Here is a 16,544-nt window from a genome sequence, read left to right on the forward strand (position 1 = left end):
GCACGTGGTGGGCAGGGTGTCGTCGCGGTGGCCCGAGAAAGGAGCTTCCATGGAACGTGATCTTCCTGTCATTGCAGTCGAGTTTCTGCCCCGGGCGTTTAGAGACCGTGCCCAGGAGCACAGCCCTAAGCTCCATCCCGGGCACTGCAAGAAGAGAAATGTGGAAGTGTAATACAGGGGGTTGGGTGGCATCCAGAGTGTGATAACCACCCCGCTGTCCTCCCACCCTCAGCAGGAGTTGGTGGGGTTTCTTCTAGGAGAGAGGGTGTGAACTGAGGTCGCTTCCTCTCAGCTAATGGGCCTCCCTTCCACTGGGGACAGACTGTCACCTCGCGAGGCGCCCCGAGCCAGCCGGCACTCGGGTCCGGGAACTCAGTGTTCTCCACCTGTTCTCAGGACTCTTCTCGGGAAGTGCTCTGTCGCGCCCTCGTGAGTGGCCCCTGAGTCCGGTGGCTCCTTCAGTAGAAGTTCGGGAACAGTTTGACCTTTTTTTCTACCTGAAACTCAGGAGATGGTTAATGAAACGCACTCGTTCATTTCCCTGGCACTCTGACATCTGCGGTGTCGGGGCTGGCCCTGGGGGCGGGCTGGCTTGGGCTTGTTCTGTGGGACGGAGGAGGGGTGTGCGTGTGCCGCTGCCAGGCTCTGCAGTGTGTGATGGCTCCAGGGCCACGGGGGGGTTGGGGGGGCCCTGCAGAGCCTCCCTTGTGCCCACCCCCCTGGGTCCCGCAGCTTTCATTTCCAGGAAAACTGGGCGCCTCCTCGGCTGCGCCCACTGCTTCTCCCGCTGCTTGCTTGGGTTGTCTTCACAGCGATGGCAGAGCTTGCTGTCTTACCTTGGTTTTTATTTGGGGCCAGCACGGTGGTGTCCGGGGCTTACGCCTGTCAGGAGCTCAGGGGTGCCTCTGGAGCCAGGATTGAACCCCGTCAGCCACGTGCGAGGCCAGCGCCTTACCATGCAGCATGACCCCAGCCGCAGGCCTGCTGTGCCCGCCCCGAGCACCGCCACCGTCTCCAGCCTGCTTTAGGGGCACTTGGTGCCCTGCAGGGTGTCGCTGCCGGCCCCGTCTCCTGTGGGAGAAACAGAGACTGGGCACAGCACAGCAGGCAGACAGGAGTGGAGGACAAGAGACGCCCCTCCCACTCCCCAGACCCGAGGGTCCCTGCTCGGGGAGCGCTGGTCCTGGCGGGTGGTGAGACCCCGCTGAGGAGCACCACTGGGCATCTCCTCGAGGATTCGGGAAGTAGCTGCGGGTCCTCGGGTTCTCGAGTGTTTGTGGGAACTGTCCGTCGGAGCCGGTCAGAAGCACAGCCTGACAGTGTTGCTTCCTAGCCGAGCCTGCGTGGGCGCCTCAGAATGACCGGAAATTCTGAGCGTTGCTATTTTATTAGCCATTTGAAATAAGATAAGAATCGGCTCGAAAAGAATTCAAATACAAAATGTCATTTTACCTGGAAATTTCAAGTACTAAGTTAAATGCCATTTAACTCACTTTTGCCATTCATGAACTGAGCTTTCCTTTTTTTTCTCTTTTTGGGTCACGCCCGGCGATGCACAGGGGTTACTCCTGGCTCTGCACTCAGGAATTACTCTTGGTGGTGCTCCGGGGACCAAATGGGATGCTGGGAATCAAACCCAGGTCGGCCGCATGCAAGGCAAACGCCTTCCCCACTGTGCTGTCACTCCAGCCCCCGAGCTTTCCTCTTTGATTTAAAGTTTTATCTTTGAGGGGTCTTTGATTGTACAGGAGTTGGACACTTGCCTAGCAGGCCACTGATTCTGGTTCTGTCCCCGGCACCAACAGGTGGTTCCCCCAGTACCACCAGGAGGGACTCCTGGGCACTGATGGGTGTGGCCCCAAACCAACAAAAATTAGTAAGGTTTTAAAGAGTTTGAAACCTCTGCCACGGGGTCTCGCTTACGGGGGAAGGTTGATTGGGAGGGAGGGAGGTGCCGCGGAGCCAGGGCTGGGTTGGTCCTCCGCAGCTGCCCGCCAGCGCACCATCCGAGTTACTCTGTCTTCTCTGTGTTTCCCCAGGAGTATAAACAGAAGCTCGCTCGGGTCACCCAGGTCCGCAAGGAGCTCAAGTCCCACATTCAGAGCTTGCCGGACCTCTCGCTGCTACCCAACGTCACAGGGGGCCTGGCCCCGCTGCCTTCGGCTGGTGACCTGTTCTCCACCGACTAGGACAGGTGTCAGGCCCCGGGTCCCCGTCTGAACCAGCAGAAAGAAGAGGGCAAGTCGTGGCTGGAAATCACCTCGTGGCCCGTCCCCGCCTCCCCGAATCACAGACTCCGATTCTCCTCTCCGGCCTCCTGTTGAGCACAGTTCAGACCAGCGGCGAGTCGAGCGCAGGCTGGCGTCCCGCTCAGAAAGATTCCGAGTGCCTCCCACTCCGCTTTCTCCTGCCCCTGTTGCTTTTTCCATTCTCAGCGCTCCCTCGACACCCAAGAAGCTACGGAAATCATGTGTACTTTGGAAGTCTCCGCAGGACTCGGCCCTTGAGGCAGCGTGTCTCGAGAGCAGCTTCTGCTTTCTGAACTGGGCTTGCTCGAGCTCGGCCCGGTGCCCGTGCAGGGGCTCGTCCTGGAGTCCCCCACTTCCTGGTGGCCACCCGCCCAAAAGGTGGGAGGCGCAACTGTCAGGCAGCTCCGCCAGAAAGAATTTGCCAAATCTCTCGTCCTCCCTTCCCGTTGTGCAGAGCAGAGCCTCGTCGAAGGTTAGGCCCCTTTGGTTTAGAAACTAACGAGAATCTAGCAAGAAGCTGTGCGGGGGACACAGAGTTGTAGTTCAGAGAGGGTCAGGGGTCGCAGGCCCCCACAAGTTGGTAAATGGTTTGCTTCAGCTTCCTCTGGATCACCTTCCCAGAGGCCGTCAGGGTCCCTGCCCCCGTCGCAGGGTGGGTTCCAGCCTGCGAAGGCGGTGGTGGGACCCCGAGCAAGGGGAAGTCTGGGCCTCTGTTTGCGGGAGTCGGACACGCTAGCATCCCTTTTGCTGCCGGCTCTGCACCACGGTCCAGAGACTGTGAGTGGCAGACTGCAGGCCGAGGACGCCCAGTGAAGGGTGCGTCGGGGCAGGGACTAGTGTCCGCTTAGGGTTTTGATTCCATTATCATGCCAGCTGACGTCCTGACTGTGTGGTGTAGTGAGAGAAATTTTTACCTTGTTTCCAGTAAAGGCCCCGCCTGCCCGTTTGGTGGGATGCGCTGTGATGGGCCGGGTGCGCTTTTGGCATGGAATGGGGTAGGGAGCAGTTCCCCTCAGTGTATACTCGGAATCACAGTCCAGAGGCTGGGTTCAAGCTGGAGAAAGAAATTCAGTGGACGGGGCTTCAGAATCAACTCTGTCACATGTTTGGGGTTTTGTTTTGTTTTGTTTCATTTTTTGACTTGCAATTTCCAGGATTACCAAAAAGCCAATTACATGTACTTTTACATGATAAAACACAACCTGCTTTTAATACTAGAACTGGCTTCCCTCTCAGGAGCCCTGGCGCCGTGAGCGGAGGGTGAGCAGCCGCGCCAGATAGGCAGTGTCACTGTAGAACGAGTCGCGCTGGCGGACCTGAGCAGACAGTGTTGCCTGCCTGTCGTCTGTCCCCCTTAAATTAACGAGTCTGGATATAAAATTTTTCTCCCAGAGGCCACAGGCAGTAGGTGACCTAACAAAGTATGAGATGGATTCCCACGGCTGCTGTTTCTGCTCATCACCCCTCCTGGGGTCTCAGGAGACCCCTCGGGGACTGGCTGCCTCCTCCAGGGAGGCAGGGCGTTGCCAAGCCTCCGAGCAGCCAGGGTGGGCCAGGCCGAGCGGCTCCATGCAGACGTTACTACGGCAGAGCGTGTGCCCCTGCTCCGGTGGGTCTGATGGCGTCTGACCAGCAACTGGTGCATAATTATTACTGCAGGAGCAAGAAGTGAATCTGGAGCGATTATGTAGATGAAATGTGTTGGCCCTCAGCACCTGTTACTAGTACACTTCCTGTGAGGGAGTTCGCTTTGTTTTTAGTTTTTTAATGAAATGCTTTTGTTCTTCAAATCTTAATTCTTCCCACCTCTTCCCCAAATGTGCTTATTTCATCTGTTTAATTTAATCGATCCTTTCTCCTTGTATGTATGATGTGAGCGGATGGGGGTTGGGCGGTTCTGTGTTTTTTTGGGGGGGGGATTGTTTGTTTTGTTGGTTTTTTTTTTTTTTCCTTCTTAGAGCATCCCTAGACCTTAAAGGACCTTTCCTCTAGGGCATATTCCTCAGAAAGTCTTCGATCTTCCTTTGTTTTTGTTTTTTGGGTTCCTCCCCCCGCCCCTTAAAGAATATTTTTAAAGCTTAAATTTGTATATTAATTTAGGACTTTATTTAGAAGTATAGGCTGCCATTGGTGGCAGCAGTATATTCTGAAATGTCTCATAGATATCTATTTTTGAATAAAGATGGTGTTGTTGAATGACACTGTGTGATGTCTGTTTGTCCTGCAGGGTACCTTGTGCCCGGTGTCCTTCTGTGATCAGAATCGCCAGTAGGTCTGCTGCCTACAGACCCCCGTCCCTTCGCAGTGTTTGCGACTCTCCTCGGCCCATAAATACTCAGCGCTTGCATAGTATCTTCTGGTTCTTTCCCAGGGCTTAATTAGCTTTAATTGGCCAGCCTCCACAGTACCCAGGAGAGGGCCCTGGGTACTCAGAGTAGTTTGAGCCTCATTGTACAGCAGAGGGAGCTGATGGGGAGAGGCTGAGTGACTCCCCAGTGGCACACAGGTTCTGACAGATTGGAGCAGGGAAGGGCTTTGATTTCAGCATTTTTGTTCACACCAGCAGTTCCCCCATGAGAGAGTTGATGTTGGCTATCAAGCGAAAGTCACTGTGAACCGTGAAAACAAAGCATGAGAGAATCGCAGGCCGAGTGGCATGTCTTTCCCAGACACTGTGGGTTTCCTTTGTCCTTGCTTTGCACTTCTAAGTTCAGTGAAAGCATATTGACTACTATTGGTTAAAACTCAAAGTAATAGAAAATCTGTGTAAGACCCGGCCTGGGGGAGCCGTTGGTAGGTCTGGAAGGCTGGTTTCCCCCTCCTGCCGGGAGAGCAGCATTGCCCCGAGAAGGGGAGCTCCCCCTTCTCGGCCGTAGCCGTGGGCCTCCGGGGCTGGGTGGAACTCAAGTCGGAGTCCAGAAATAGGACAGTGCAGATTCCTCGGTCCCTGAGTTCCGCCTTAACATATAAGGGTTGGCCGTGATGGGTGAATCTCAGGAGACGAGAGCTCTTTCCCTATCCCCAGGTTCCGTGGCCTAGTTAATATCTTCTGTTCCTGCCTATAAATAGTAAGTCCATAATTCTCTGGTTTAATTAGCGCTTCAGGCTGCAAAATGTGACCAAGGTCCCCAAAGCTGAACAACCCGAGAGTCCATGAATCTGTCGAAACGCTTCATTTTGGCGATTAAAGCCATTAACTGTCGGGCCTTCCTGGGCGCAGTCCTTCCCTCTTGGGGCCTCGGTATTCTTATCTTTGAAACGTGGGCTCGGGCTATAATGTTCTGGCCCCCCGCCAGCCCCGGAAGCACGTTTGATCATTGTGTTGCCTGAGAAGCATGCAAGCCTGGAGCACGCGCTCGTGGACTTATTAAATGAGTCATGTTTGCACTGCGCACACCTGTTCTTTTGGGGAAGGGGCAGCTATGAACCGGTGGGGTGATAGTCTTAGGAGTCAGCACACAGGAGCAAGACAGGAAGGTGGGGGCACACGCGGATACGGGCTGGGCACAAGCGTGAGAGGAAAAGCCCTTGCCCAGCCTGGTTCGCCGCCTGTCGTCCCCTCAGATTTGTCTCATCGCCTCCTCCCTGGGATTTTCCGTTCAAGAGTCATTCTTCCACTCTGAGGCTCAGATTCGATTAAGAATCCATTAGTCTACCACACGGTAGATTGGAATCCATACAGCTTTCTGTAGTGTTGAAAGCCCCGTTTGCTCAATATTTTGAACTCTGAACTAGTTCCTTTGCATTTGCAAGTTCACGTCTACCCCCGTGAACTGTAATAAATACTGTAATAACTATGACTCAGACTTGAATGTTTTTGACCAGAATCGGGCAGCTGCAGCATGTATTCGCCCACATCTAGTCTCCCTGTGATGACCTGAGACAAATCCTAAGGCTCGGGCCTTCCTGGGCCTCAGCTGCCACTTCAAGGAGGTGACTGAGGCCGACTAAGGAACCTGCAAAGTTCTGCCCGGATCTAAGGTTCTACAGCCACGCCTTGAGAATATTTCTTCCTGCAAAGGATCTTGCTAATCAGCTCCTGCACACAGCACTTTGGAGGGGGGTCAGGGTTGAGGGGGGGGGGTCTACAGCCAGTGTCCGGGCGTAGGGGGCTTGTGCATGCCAAATGTGGGTTCTGAATCTAGGCGCTCAATTTGTCTTTTGGGAGGGCACACACTCCGTGCTCAGGAACCACTTCTGGGTCTTCTCTGGGGACCATGTGTGGTACCAGAGATTGAAGCCAGGTCTGGTCCTGAGGCACTCAATTTTTCAGTGCCTATGAATTCTTAGTTATGAAAAAAGTCGTTGCAATATACCTCTTCTTTTTTTTTTTTTTTTTTTTGCTTTTTGCTTTTTGGGTCACACCTGGCGATGCTCAGCGGTTACTCCTGGCTCTGCACTCAGGAATTACTCCTGGTGGTGCTCAGGGGACCATATGGGATGCTGAGAATCGAACCCGGGTCGGCCACGTGCAAGATAAACGCCTTCCCCACTATACTATCACTCCAGCCCCTACCTCTTCATTTTAAACAAGATGTTTATCAAAAAGGAATGACGTGGGGCCAGAGGTATGATGGTAGAGTGAGTAGGGTCCTTATCTTGTAAGTGACCGACCAGGATTTGATCCCTCATCCTATATGGTTCCTTAAGCACTGCTAGGAGTAATCCCTGAGCACCATGGGTTGAAGCCAAGAAAAACAGTGCCATATCAGCAATTAGGAAGAGTCTCAGTGAGTACTGAATGAGGGTTAGGGTTAAATAGATGTTTTGCTCATGTCGGTCCCAGGTTTGATACCCACCACCACATATGCCTAACCCCTGTCAGGAGTGATCCCTGAGCATAGCCAGAAGTAAGGCCTGAACACAAAGCCAGGAGTAATCCCTGAGTACAGAGCCAGGAGTAGGCCTTGAGTATAGCCAGGAGTAAGACCTGAACTCAAAGCCAGTAGTGATCCCTGAGCCACAGAGCTAGGAGTAAGCCCTGAATACAGCCAGCACTAAGGCCTGAGTACAGAGCCTGTAGCGATCCCTGAGCACAAAGCTAGATGTAAGCCCTGAGTACAACCAAGAGTCAGGCCTGAGCATGGCCAGGAGTGATCCCTGAGCACAGAGCCAGGAGGGATCCCTGAGCACAGAGCCTAGAGTGATCCCTGAGCACAGAACCAAAAGTGATCTCTGAGCACAGTCAGAAGTAATCCCTGAGCACAGCCAGGAGTGATCCCTGAGCACAGAGCCAGGAGTGATCCCTGAGCACAGAGCCAGGAGTGATCCCTGACACAGTCAGAAGTAATCCCTGAGCACAGCCAGGAGTGATCCCTGAGCACAGAGCCAGGAGTGATCCCTGAGCACAGAGCCAGGAGTGATCCCTGAGCACAGTCAGAAGTAATCACTGAGCACAGAGCCAGGAGTGATCCCTGAGCACAGAGCTAGGAGTGGTACCTGAGCATAGAGCCAGGAGTGATCCCTGAGCACAGCCAGGAGTGATCCCTGAGCACAGAGCTAGGAGTGGTACCTGAGCACAGAGCCAGGAGTGATCCCTGAGCACAGCCAGGTCTCTAGACTGCCTCTCTCTTCCCAGGGGTGGCTTCCTGCTGTGTCAAGTCTCAGCTGCTTGAAAAGATGCTGCGGAGGGAGCCTGGCGGGGGTGGGGGGGGCGTGAGGAGGAGCTGGAGGGCCTAGAATCCAGCCCCCCAGGAGGGGCCGACAGGGCTGAGTAGCCGCAGTGCAACTGCACCAGCGCATTCGACCTGCTGTGCAGCTGGCAAGGCCGGCCCAGAGAGCACTCTCAGGAGAGTCACATCACAAGGGGTGCGGGGGTCTCCTCTGCCCCACGGCTAGGAAGACTTGTAAACTGCCCCTCCCCCCAACCCCCTGCCCCCGCAGCCCTCTTGCAAGGCGAGCCCCCTGTGGGTAGAGAGCAGGGGCTGGAGACCTCGGCCAGGCCCGCGCCCCCTCCGGTTTCTCTCCATTCCGAGGCTCCGTTGCCGAGAAGTGGGCGTGGAAGGCGGCCGTTGCTATTTTAAAGTTCCCAAGTTAGACGTGTGCCCAGATCCCCATTAAGCGAGTCTGCCCGGAGTCCCTGGGTCACCTCCAGATGAAAGGCGCAGCCACCGACGGGGTGTCACCCTCCCACGCGGTGACAGCTCCTGGCAAGGTCACAGAAAGACCATTTGTCTGTGAGCTGTCATGCCTCGTGTCCAAACCCTCTCTCGGTATCAGCGGGGGCTGCTTTTGAAGCTCCAGAGAAGACGTGGCTTCCGCGTGCGCCCGGAATGGGGCATCTGGGCTTTGTTTGCTGGCTGGAAATCTGTCCCCAGAGTGGCCTTCTTATCGGTCTCCGCCCAAGCAAGCAACGCAGGGACGGAGAGTCCTGTGTGTGGGGCCGTGAAAGTTGACTGGGCTCAGGGAGGACGTTGGAACCTGGATCCGACCAGCCCTGGGTCCGGGCAAACTCTCCCTCCGGCCCCAGAGCTCATGCCATTGGGGAGGGGGGGGCACGTTGCCGAGAAGGGTCTCACACCCCGCAGGGTAGGCTGTCAGGGAGGACATGGGGGTGGGGGGCAGGCATTCGGCCAGCGGGGGCAGCAGGCACGGCCGCCATGTGAGGTTCAGCCAAGGGTCAGCTTGCCCCAGTCCGGTCTCCTCCTCCTGGGAGGCCTGGAGCCCGCGCCTGGAACCGTCCCTCCCGTGTCCGTGTCGCTGGTCATTGGAAAACCGCTTGGGAGTTGGGGGTGTTTTTCCTCCCTCTGTTTGGAATGCCAGCTTGTTTTTGCATCCGGTTTGTTCACACTGTCGGCTTGTTGGTTTTGGAACAACAGGTAGTTGGTGGATAAATTGGTTCTCTCTGGAACACCGGCCTGTTGGCCAAGTTTTCCACCAGAGAGTGGCCGTGCCACAGGACTCTGCGGAGCTGGCCACGTTCTGGGCCCCGTGTCTGTTTCCGGAGAACCTGTCGGTCTGGGCCTGCTCGCAGCCTGCGGTAGAGACGGGACTGGCCGAGGCTCGGGAGGCCCCAGGTGTCCTGTCAGGCTCCAGTCAGCTGAGAAAAGCCTCTGTCTTTCGTTGGCCTCAGTTTCCCTGTCTGGCATTGGCTTATTACACCTCAAGGCCTGCTAGCTCTAAGGGTTCGAGGATTCCTGAGAGGAACCCAGATTCTTTTCAAAAGCTGGACTCTTTGGGATAAAAGTGCCATCCCAGGGGCCAGAGATAGTACAGTGGGTAGGGCATTGCCTTGCACGTGACCAATCCAGGTTCGATCCCCAGCATCCCATATGGAGTAATTCCTGAGTGTAGAGCCCGGAGAAACCCCTGAGCCTCACCAGGTGTGACCCCAAAATAAAACAATGACCAAAAAAAAAAAAGTGTCATCTCAAATAATTACAAAACTAAGAGAATTTAGCAGAAGGGTAGGTCTGCGTCAAGGTTGTAGGCCTGACGGAGGCCGTCGGTCAGCCTGTCAGGTGCTCTGGCTACAGCCTGCCAGGGGCAGACGCCAAGCGGGTTCTGACAGACGCGGAAATGGCCTCTCCCCTTCTCAAACCTGGGAGCCTCCCGGGCGTGCACCCCCGACTCCCCTCCGGAAGTGAGAAGCGTAGCTGGCGATGTCCCCTCAGAGCTACGGCATTCTGGGGACGAGAGGCAGGGGTTTCCCGTTTGGTCCTTTCTTGTCATCCACGCAAGGACACGGATGAGGTTTTCCCTTCAACAGGTGTTTCCTAAGTACTCACTGGTGACAGGTGTGGGGTGCCACCAGCAAAAGCAGGTACAGCCCTGGCCCAGGGCCCCTGCTTCCTGGGGGGAGACAGAGCCCCGGGGGTGGGTACTGGGAGGTCGAGTGCATCTTCCACAGGACAGAGGGGAGACTCGAGGTGGGTGGGGAAGGGTTAGCTGGGTGCAGGGGACGGAGCAGAAGGAGGGCCCCCAGGCAATCCGGAGAGTGTGGGCCCCAGGGAGAGGAAGGGAGCCGGTGTGAGGCTGGGGGGTGGGGGGAAGACCCCCACAGCATCTTGCTGGGGAGAGGACGGGGTCTTAGTGCCCAGGCTCTCGGGCAGCCTCGGGGAAGATGGTCTGTGCTGAGAGGCCCCTGGCCCCCGGTGGGAAGACAGGAGTGGGGGGACACTGTGGGCATAAGGGGAAGCCGAGGGGACACGACAGAGGGCACAGGCCAGAGGCGGGCGGCGGGGAGCAGGCAGGGAGGAGGAGGGGCTACAGTGATGATGGGCACCAGGCTTGGTCCAGGAAAGCAGGCTTGAGATTTGGGGCTTGGGGTCCTTAGGGGTTTGGGGACGCATAGAACGAGGCAGGGGGCCCCACTCCTAGCTCTTGGACCTAGCTGCATCTGGTGGGCACGTGGCCTCTGGGGATGTGTGGGTCCCCGCAGCAGCCCCTCTGAAGTCAGCAACTCCGCGCTACCCCCACACCTCCCGCCAGATCCTGGCTTCCACACTGAGTCCTCCCCTCTCGAGTGTGGGACGGACAGAGCAAGGCACAAAGGCACAGCAGACGCATGGAATGTTTTAAAAGTGTGGGGGGGCGAGGGGGGGGAGTGATAGCACAGCGGGTAGGGCGTTTGCCTTGCACGTGGTGGACCCAGATTCGATCCCCAACACCCCCTATGGTACCTTGAGCACTGCCAGGAGTTAATTCCTGAGTGCAGAGCCAGGAGTAACCCCTGAGATTCACTGGGTGTGACCCAACAAGCAAAACAACAAACAAACAAACAAAAAAACCCAGTGTATGGGGGAGGGAGCAGCTTGGTGCGTCTTCGCGCCTTGCCTGGCCCCTCCCTGCTCCCTGGCGCCGGGCACGGCCTGGTGCATTGTCCCGTCTTCCAGTCAGTTCCCTCGTTTCCCTTTTTCATTTGTTTGCAGTGCTGGGGATCGAACCAGCTTGCACACGGTCCCTTCAGAGTGAGTTTGTAGTCCGACCTTCCCACAGTCTCTCGCCACAGGAAGGTCCAGACTCGGGTTGCAGCCTCATGGTAAAACCTTGAGACAGAGCCCCCTCCCCCTCCCCCCTGCCCCAGAGACCCCAGGTCCCGGATCCTGACCCCCAGAAACAAAGATGTTATTCTTGGTCTTGCCAGGGCCGGATTTGCCGTGTCCCGTGGTCAGGAAGGGTAGGGTCGGCACGGCCTGCAGGTGGGCTTCCTGCCTCCAGCTTGAGGGATGGAGCCTCACCGCGTTATCTGGGGTCTCGGCCAACAGCTGGAGGAGGGGGCTGCCAATGGGGGCTGCGGCCCTCCCGAGGGGCCCGTGAGAGCAGATCCGGAGGGAAGCTTTCTGGAAAGAGATTCACTGATGGACGGGTGGCCCAGCTAGGCAGTGCCTCGGCGACCTCAGAGCCCTCCGGCCATGTCCCCACTGGGGTGCAGGGCTGCCCCCCCTCAGGCCCCAGCTGCAGGGAGAGTCCAGAAAGTGATGCTAAGGGGCGACCTCGCCCCCTCCCCCGCCATCTGAGCCGCTGCCCTTGGCCACAGCCAATGAGTCAGGGGCCCTGCTGCACTCAGCTGCCGCCTCCTCTGTCCCGCACAGCCCCCGTGGCAAAGCGGGGGGCGCCTGTGAGCCCCATTCGGAGAGAACCGGGGCCCCAGGACATGTAGTCGCGGGCATAAGCTAGACGCCTCCGCTCTGCCTCCTGGCCCTGCGTGGTGGGGACGAGGGGTCACTGCCCGAGTGGTTTGGGCATGGCTGGGCGGGGACAGCTCTCAGCAGACACGGGGTTCCACGCCCGCTCACCCCCTCCCCACTCTTGCCAGGGCCACTCTGCGAGAGAAGCGCCTGCTAGACCCAGCCCCGCCTGGTGACCAGCTGTGTGGGGAATAGGTGTGGCCAAGGACTCGCGCGACTGGGGTGTGCACGAAAGTTTTGGCTTAATAAAAGGGGTTTGTGAATCCCAACACTAAGGGGAAATCCATCCTTAGCTCTGACCCTAACTTTAAACCTAAATCGAACCTTATAGCTAATGCTAAACCTCAGTCGAACCCAATTCCTAACCCTAACCCTAGCCTGACCCTAACTATAAACTTAACCCTAACCCTGAACCACAATTTTTCTTTTTTTTTTTTTCTTTTTGGGTCACACCCAGCACTGCTCAGGGGTTACTCCTGGCTTTGCACTCAGAAATTACTCCTGGCGATGCTTGGGGGACCATATGGGATGCCAGGGATCGAACCCGGGTCGGCCGCGTGCAAGGCAAATGCCCTACCCACTGTGCTATTGCTCCGGCCCCCCCTGAACCACAATTTAACTTAACTCTGACCCTAACCGTAATCTAACCTGACTCTGACTCTCACCTAACCCTATTCCTAAATCTAACCTCACTCTAACTGTGAAAAACAAAAAGCCGGAGCTAGAGAGGTATTAAAGCATTTGCCTTGCACACGGCTGACCCTGGTTCGATCTCGGGCATCACACATGTGTCCCTGAGTCCCGCCAGGAGCGATCCCTGAATGCAGAGGCAGGAGTAAGCCCTGGGCACAGCCAAGTGTGCCCCCCAAATGAAACAAAACAAAACAGAAACAAATGAAAAGCAAATAAAAGAATTTGTAGCATTGAAAGCCCCATGACTTGGGGCCGGAGCCATCGTAGAGCAGGTAGGGTTTTTTTTCCTTGCACATGCCGGCCTGGGTTCGATTCCTGGCACTGGTTCCTCTGAGCACTGTCAGGAGTGATTCCTGAGCACAGAGCTGGGAGTAACCCCTGAGCACTGCCGAGTGTGACCCCAAATCAAAGCAAAACAAAAAACGAAAACACCCTGACTCTAGGGGTCCTCAGAGGTGTGAACCCGCAGGCTCGTGCTGTCGAGGACCCCCTGGCCCCCCACACACCGTCCCAGACCACCGTCCAGACGCTTTCGGGAAGCGGATCAGTGGGCCCTGCAGAGGGCTGACCCGAGGAGATAAGTCTGGGGGCCTGCCCGGGAAGAAATGGGAACTGGCCGTTGCGGGTTTTCTCTGAAGAAAGCAGAGCCCGGGTGAGGAGTGGACAGAGATAAGATTAAGGCTCGCTGCAAACATTTCCCGGAGCCATAAATCTTGGCGCTTCTACCCGCCTTCACGGAGGGATTAAGCTGACTTTGAAAGGCGCCCAGAGAAGAGAGGCCCCCCGGGACGGGCGGAGGAGCACTGCAGCCCAGCCTGAGCCCGGGCTGTCTCCGGCCCGCGCCTGGACAAGGCCCATCCTGGCCCTGCTTGAACCTTCCCAGCCACGGATGCGCTCATCCGCCTGTTTCTTGTCTCTGGGCTCGGAGAGTTTCTCACTCCCCATGCTGGGTGCAGATCTTCCTTCCAGAAGCTTCATGTAAAAATTCTGTAGAGTGAAGGGCTGGAGCGACAGCAGCGGGTAGGGCATTTGCCTTGCACGCGGCCGACCCAGGTTCAATTCCCAGCATCCCATATGGTCCCCTGAGCACCGCCAGGAGTGATTCCTGAGTGCATGAACCAGGAGTAACCCCTGTGCATCGCCGGGTGTAACCCAAAAAGAAAAAAAAAATTCTGCAGAGTGGGTAGGAGGGTGCGCCTGGAGGACTGGCCTTGATCTCTGGAATCCCCTAGAGTCCCCTGAGCGCCACCAGGTGTGGTCCCCTGAGCAGAGACAGGGGTAAGCCCGGAACACAGCCACTCGTAGTCCAAAACTCAAATAAATTAAAACTTAAAAACCCTGTGGGGGGCTGGAGCAATAGCACAGCGGCTAGGGCATTTGCCTTGCACGCAGCCGACCCGGGTTCGATTCCCAGCATCCCATATGGTCCCTGAGCACCACCAGGGGTAATTCCTGAGTGCAGAGCCAGGAGTGACCCCTGTGCATCGCCGGGTGTGACCCAAAAAGAAAAAAAAAAAAACCTTTGGGAGGTTAGATAGAAACATATGATTTTTGTATCCAGTAAAAGTGCTACATTTTCTTATGAATTTTAATAATAATTGTTGGTTCAGTGGGGCTTTAGCAATACATTCAAAAATGACTTGTGGGGCTGGAGCGATAGCACAGCGGGTAGGGCGTTTGCCTTGCACGCGGCCGACCCACCAGGGTTCGATTCCCAGCATTCCATATGGTCCCCCGAGCACCACCAGGAGTAGTTCCTGAGTGCAAAGCCAGGAGTAAGCCCATGCATTGCCGGTTGTGACCCCCCCAAAAAACAGACTTGTTTGGGGGCTGGCACGACAGTGCAGCGGGTAGGGCACTTGCCTTGCACAAGCCTGCAGACCTGAGTTTGAGTCCCGACATCCCATTGGGGTCTGCAGAAGTGCCTCCAGGGGTGATTCCCGAGTGCAGAGCTGGGAGCAAGGCCTCAGCACTGCCAGCTGTGACTTCCAACAAACAAAGGACTTGTTTTTCTCCAAATCTTACATTAAAAAACAAATCTCCTCTGACCTTCCTGGTGTTGGACAGCACCGCTGCAGAGCACGCAAGGGCAGGGGTGCCTGAATGTCGTGACTCCCTGCCCTCGAAGTGCAGCCTGTGACAGGCGTGTACACGCATGGCAAGCATCATGAGGTGGTAGAAATTCTCTCTGTTCAGACTCTCCTATATTCTTTTTAGTGTAACAAAACAATGAATAAACATGACACTGCTATCAAACGGTTTCCTGCTTGCAGTTTTTGTCCTCTAACCAGCTTGTGGGCTGATCGATGTGAAGGGAGCTTCGAATGGTAAGTCAGCCTTAACAGTCCTGGGATTAGCCCGTTTGGGTGGTGCCACCCTTTTATATGATAATGGAGTTTTGTGACTATACTTTATGAAGGATTTTTCATTTATATATGCGAGAGTAAAATTGGCCTGTAATTTTCCTTTCTTGCCATTCTCTTGGTGCTGTTTTGTATGCAGGTTATATTATTTTTGTATTAATTTCGTATGCAAGTTATAACCTGTCGGCAGGCTAGATTAACTTTATAAAATGAATTGGGAATTATTCACTCTTTTTTCTTTTCACTGGCAGCAGTTATCAAAGGAAATTGTTTCCGTGTCTGAATGTTGGAGAGAACTGGCCAATGAAGCATCCAGAATGGAAATCTTGTTTAGGGCAAGGATTTGAACAATGGATTCAATATCCGAAATAGAAGATCATCTGGATTTTCTGTTTTGTCTTGAGTCAAAATTGATATATCTTTCTAGGATGATGCATTTTACCTGTATTTTTTGTTTGTTTGAGGGCATACACCGTGATGCTCAGGGCTCACTCTTAGCTCTGCACTCAGGAATCACCCCTGATAGTGTTTGGGGGTCTACCAGGGGTACCGGGGAATCAAACCCGGGTCAGCCATGTGGCAGACAAGCTCCATAAACACTGTATTATCTCTCCAGCCCCTTCATTTCTATTTTCAAGTTATTGCCTCAAAGTGTTTGAAATGTTCTTTAACTCTCCTTGATTTATACCTTACTTTCGAAGAATAAGCTAGACAGATACTGTGCTCGGGGATGCAGCAATAGCACAGCGGGTAGGGCGTTTGCCTTGCACGCGGCCGACCCGGGTTCAATTCCCAGCATCCCATATGGTCCCCTAAGCACCGCCAGGAGTAATTCCTGAGTGCAGAACCAGGAGTAACCCCTGTGCATCACCAGGTGTGAATCCTCCCCCGCCAAAAAAAAAGCAGATACTGTGCTCAACTATAATTTTGTTGATACTTAGTTCTGCAGGGTCAAATTCTGCAAATTGTCATTCTGTTTGAAAGTTTGGTGTTGGTTAGAGAGCTGACGGCTCACGTCTGTGAGACCCAGTCCTTTTGGTTTAATCCTCTGAATAGAGACTCTTTGTGCTCCATAGCTGGTTCTTCTGGGCCTGATCCCTCTGGGGCCATGGCCCGACTGCGCTTCTCAGAGCCCTGGCAGATACGAGACCATGTGAGCAGTGAGCTCTGAGCTACCTCCACACTTGGTGCTTCCCCCGCCTCCCCCCCTCTTTGTTTTTCTCTGGTTTGGGGGCCGCACCCGGCCATGCTCAGGGCTCACTGCTGTGCTCAGGGATCAATCCTGGCAGGCTCGGGCACCCTGTGAGACGCCGGAGGTTGAACCTTGGTTGGCCGTGTGCAAGGCAAGCACCCTTGGCTCTGGCCCCTGCGTCGTACTTCTTGAAAAGAGGAATCGCACAGCAGAGGCCAGTGGCCTGGGTGAGGGAAGCCTGGATCCCGGGTCTGCGTGGAGGAAAAGGGCCTGAGAATTTCCTGACTCCGTGGGACTCGGTGGGTAAGAAACGTTTGTTGTGTCAAACCACAGCTCCTTGAGTCAGTTGCAGCGCGACACGGTGTGCCCCGTCTTGGCAGTGCACCCTCGGCGTCCGTGCCGACTTCCTGCCTCCTGC

General features: G+C 55.4%; 1 protein-coding gene across 2 annotated transcripts in view; it reads left to right on the forward strand.

Moving 5' to 3' along the window:
* Positions 1-4,448, forward strand: part of RPRD1B (regulation of nuclear pre-mRNA domain containing 1B) — a 57,153-nt gene extending 52,705 nt beyond the window's left edge. For both annotated transcript variants that reach the window (XM_055139273.1, XM_004612638.2), the window contains one exon: positions 2,040-4,448. In XM_055139273.1, the coding sequence (XP_054995248.1) occupies positions 2,040-2,189 (150 nt within the window). In that variant the 3' untranslated portion in view covers positions 2,190-4,448. The remainder of the gene's footprint in view (positions 1-2,039) is intronic.
* The last annotated feature ends 12,096 nt before the right edge of the window (positions 4,449-16,544 follow it).

Source organism: Sorex araneus, chromosome 5 (assembly GCF_027595985.1).
Source record: "Sorex araneus isolate mSorAra2 chromosome 5, mSorAra2.pri, whole genome shotgun sequence".
Lineage (NCBI taxonomy): Eukaryota > Metazoa > Chordata > Mammalia > Eulipotyphla > Soricidae > Sorex > Sorex araneus.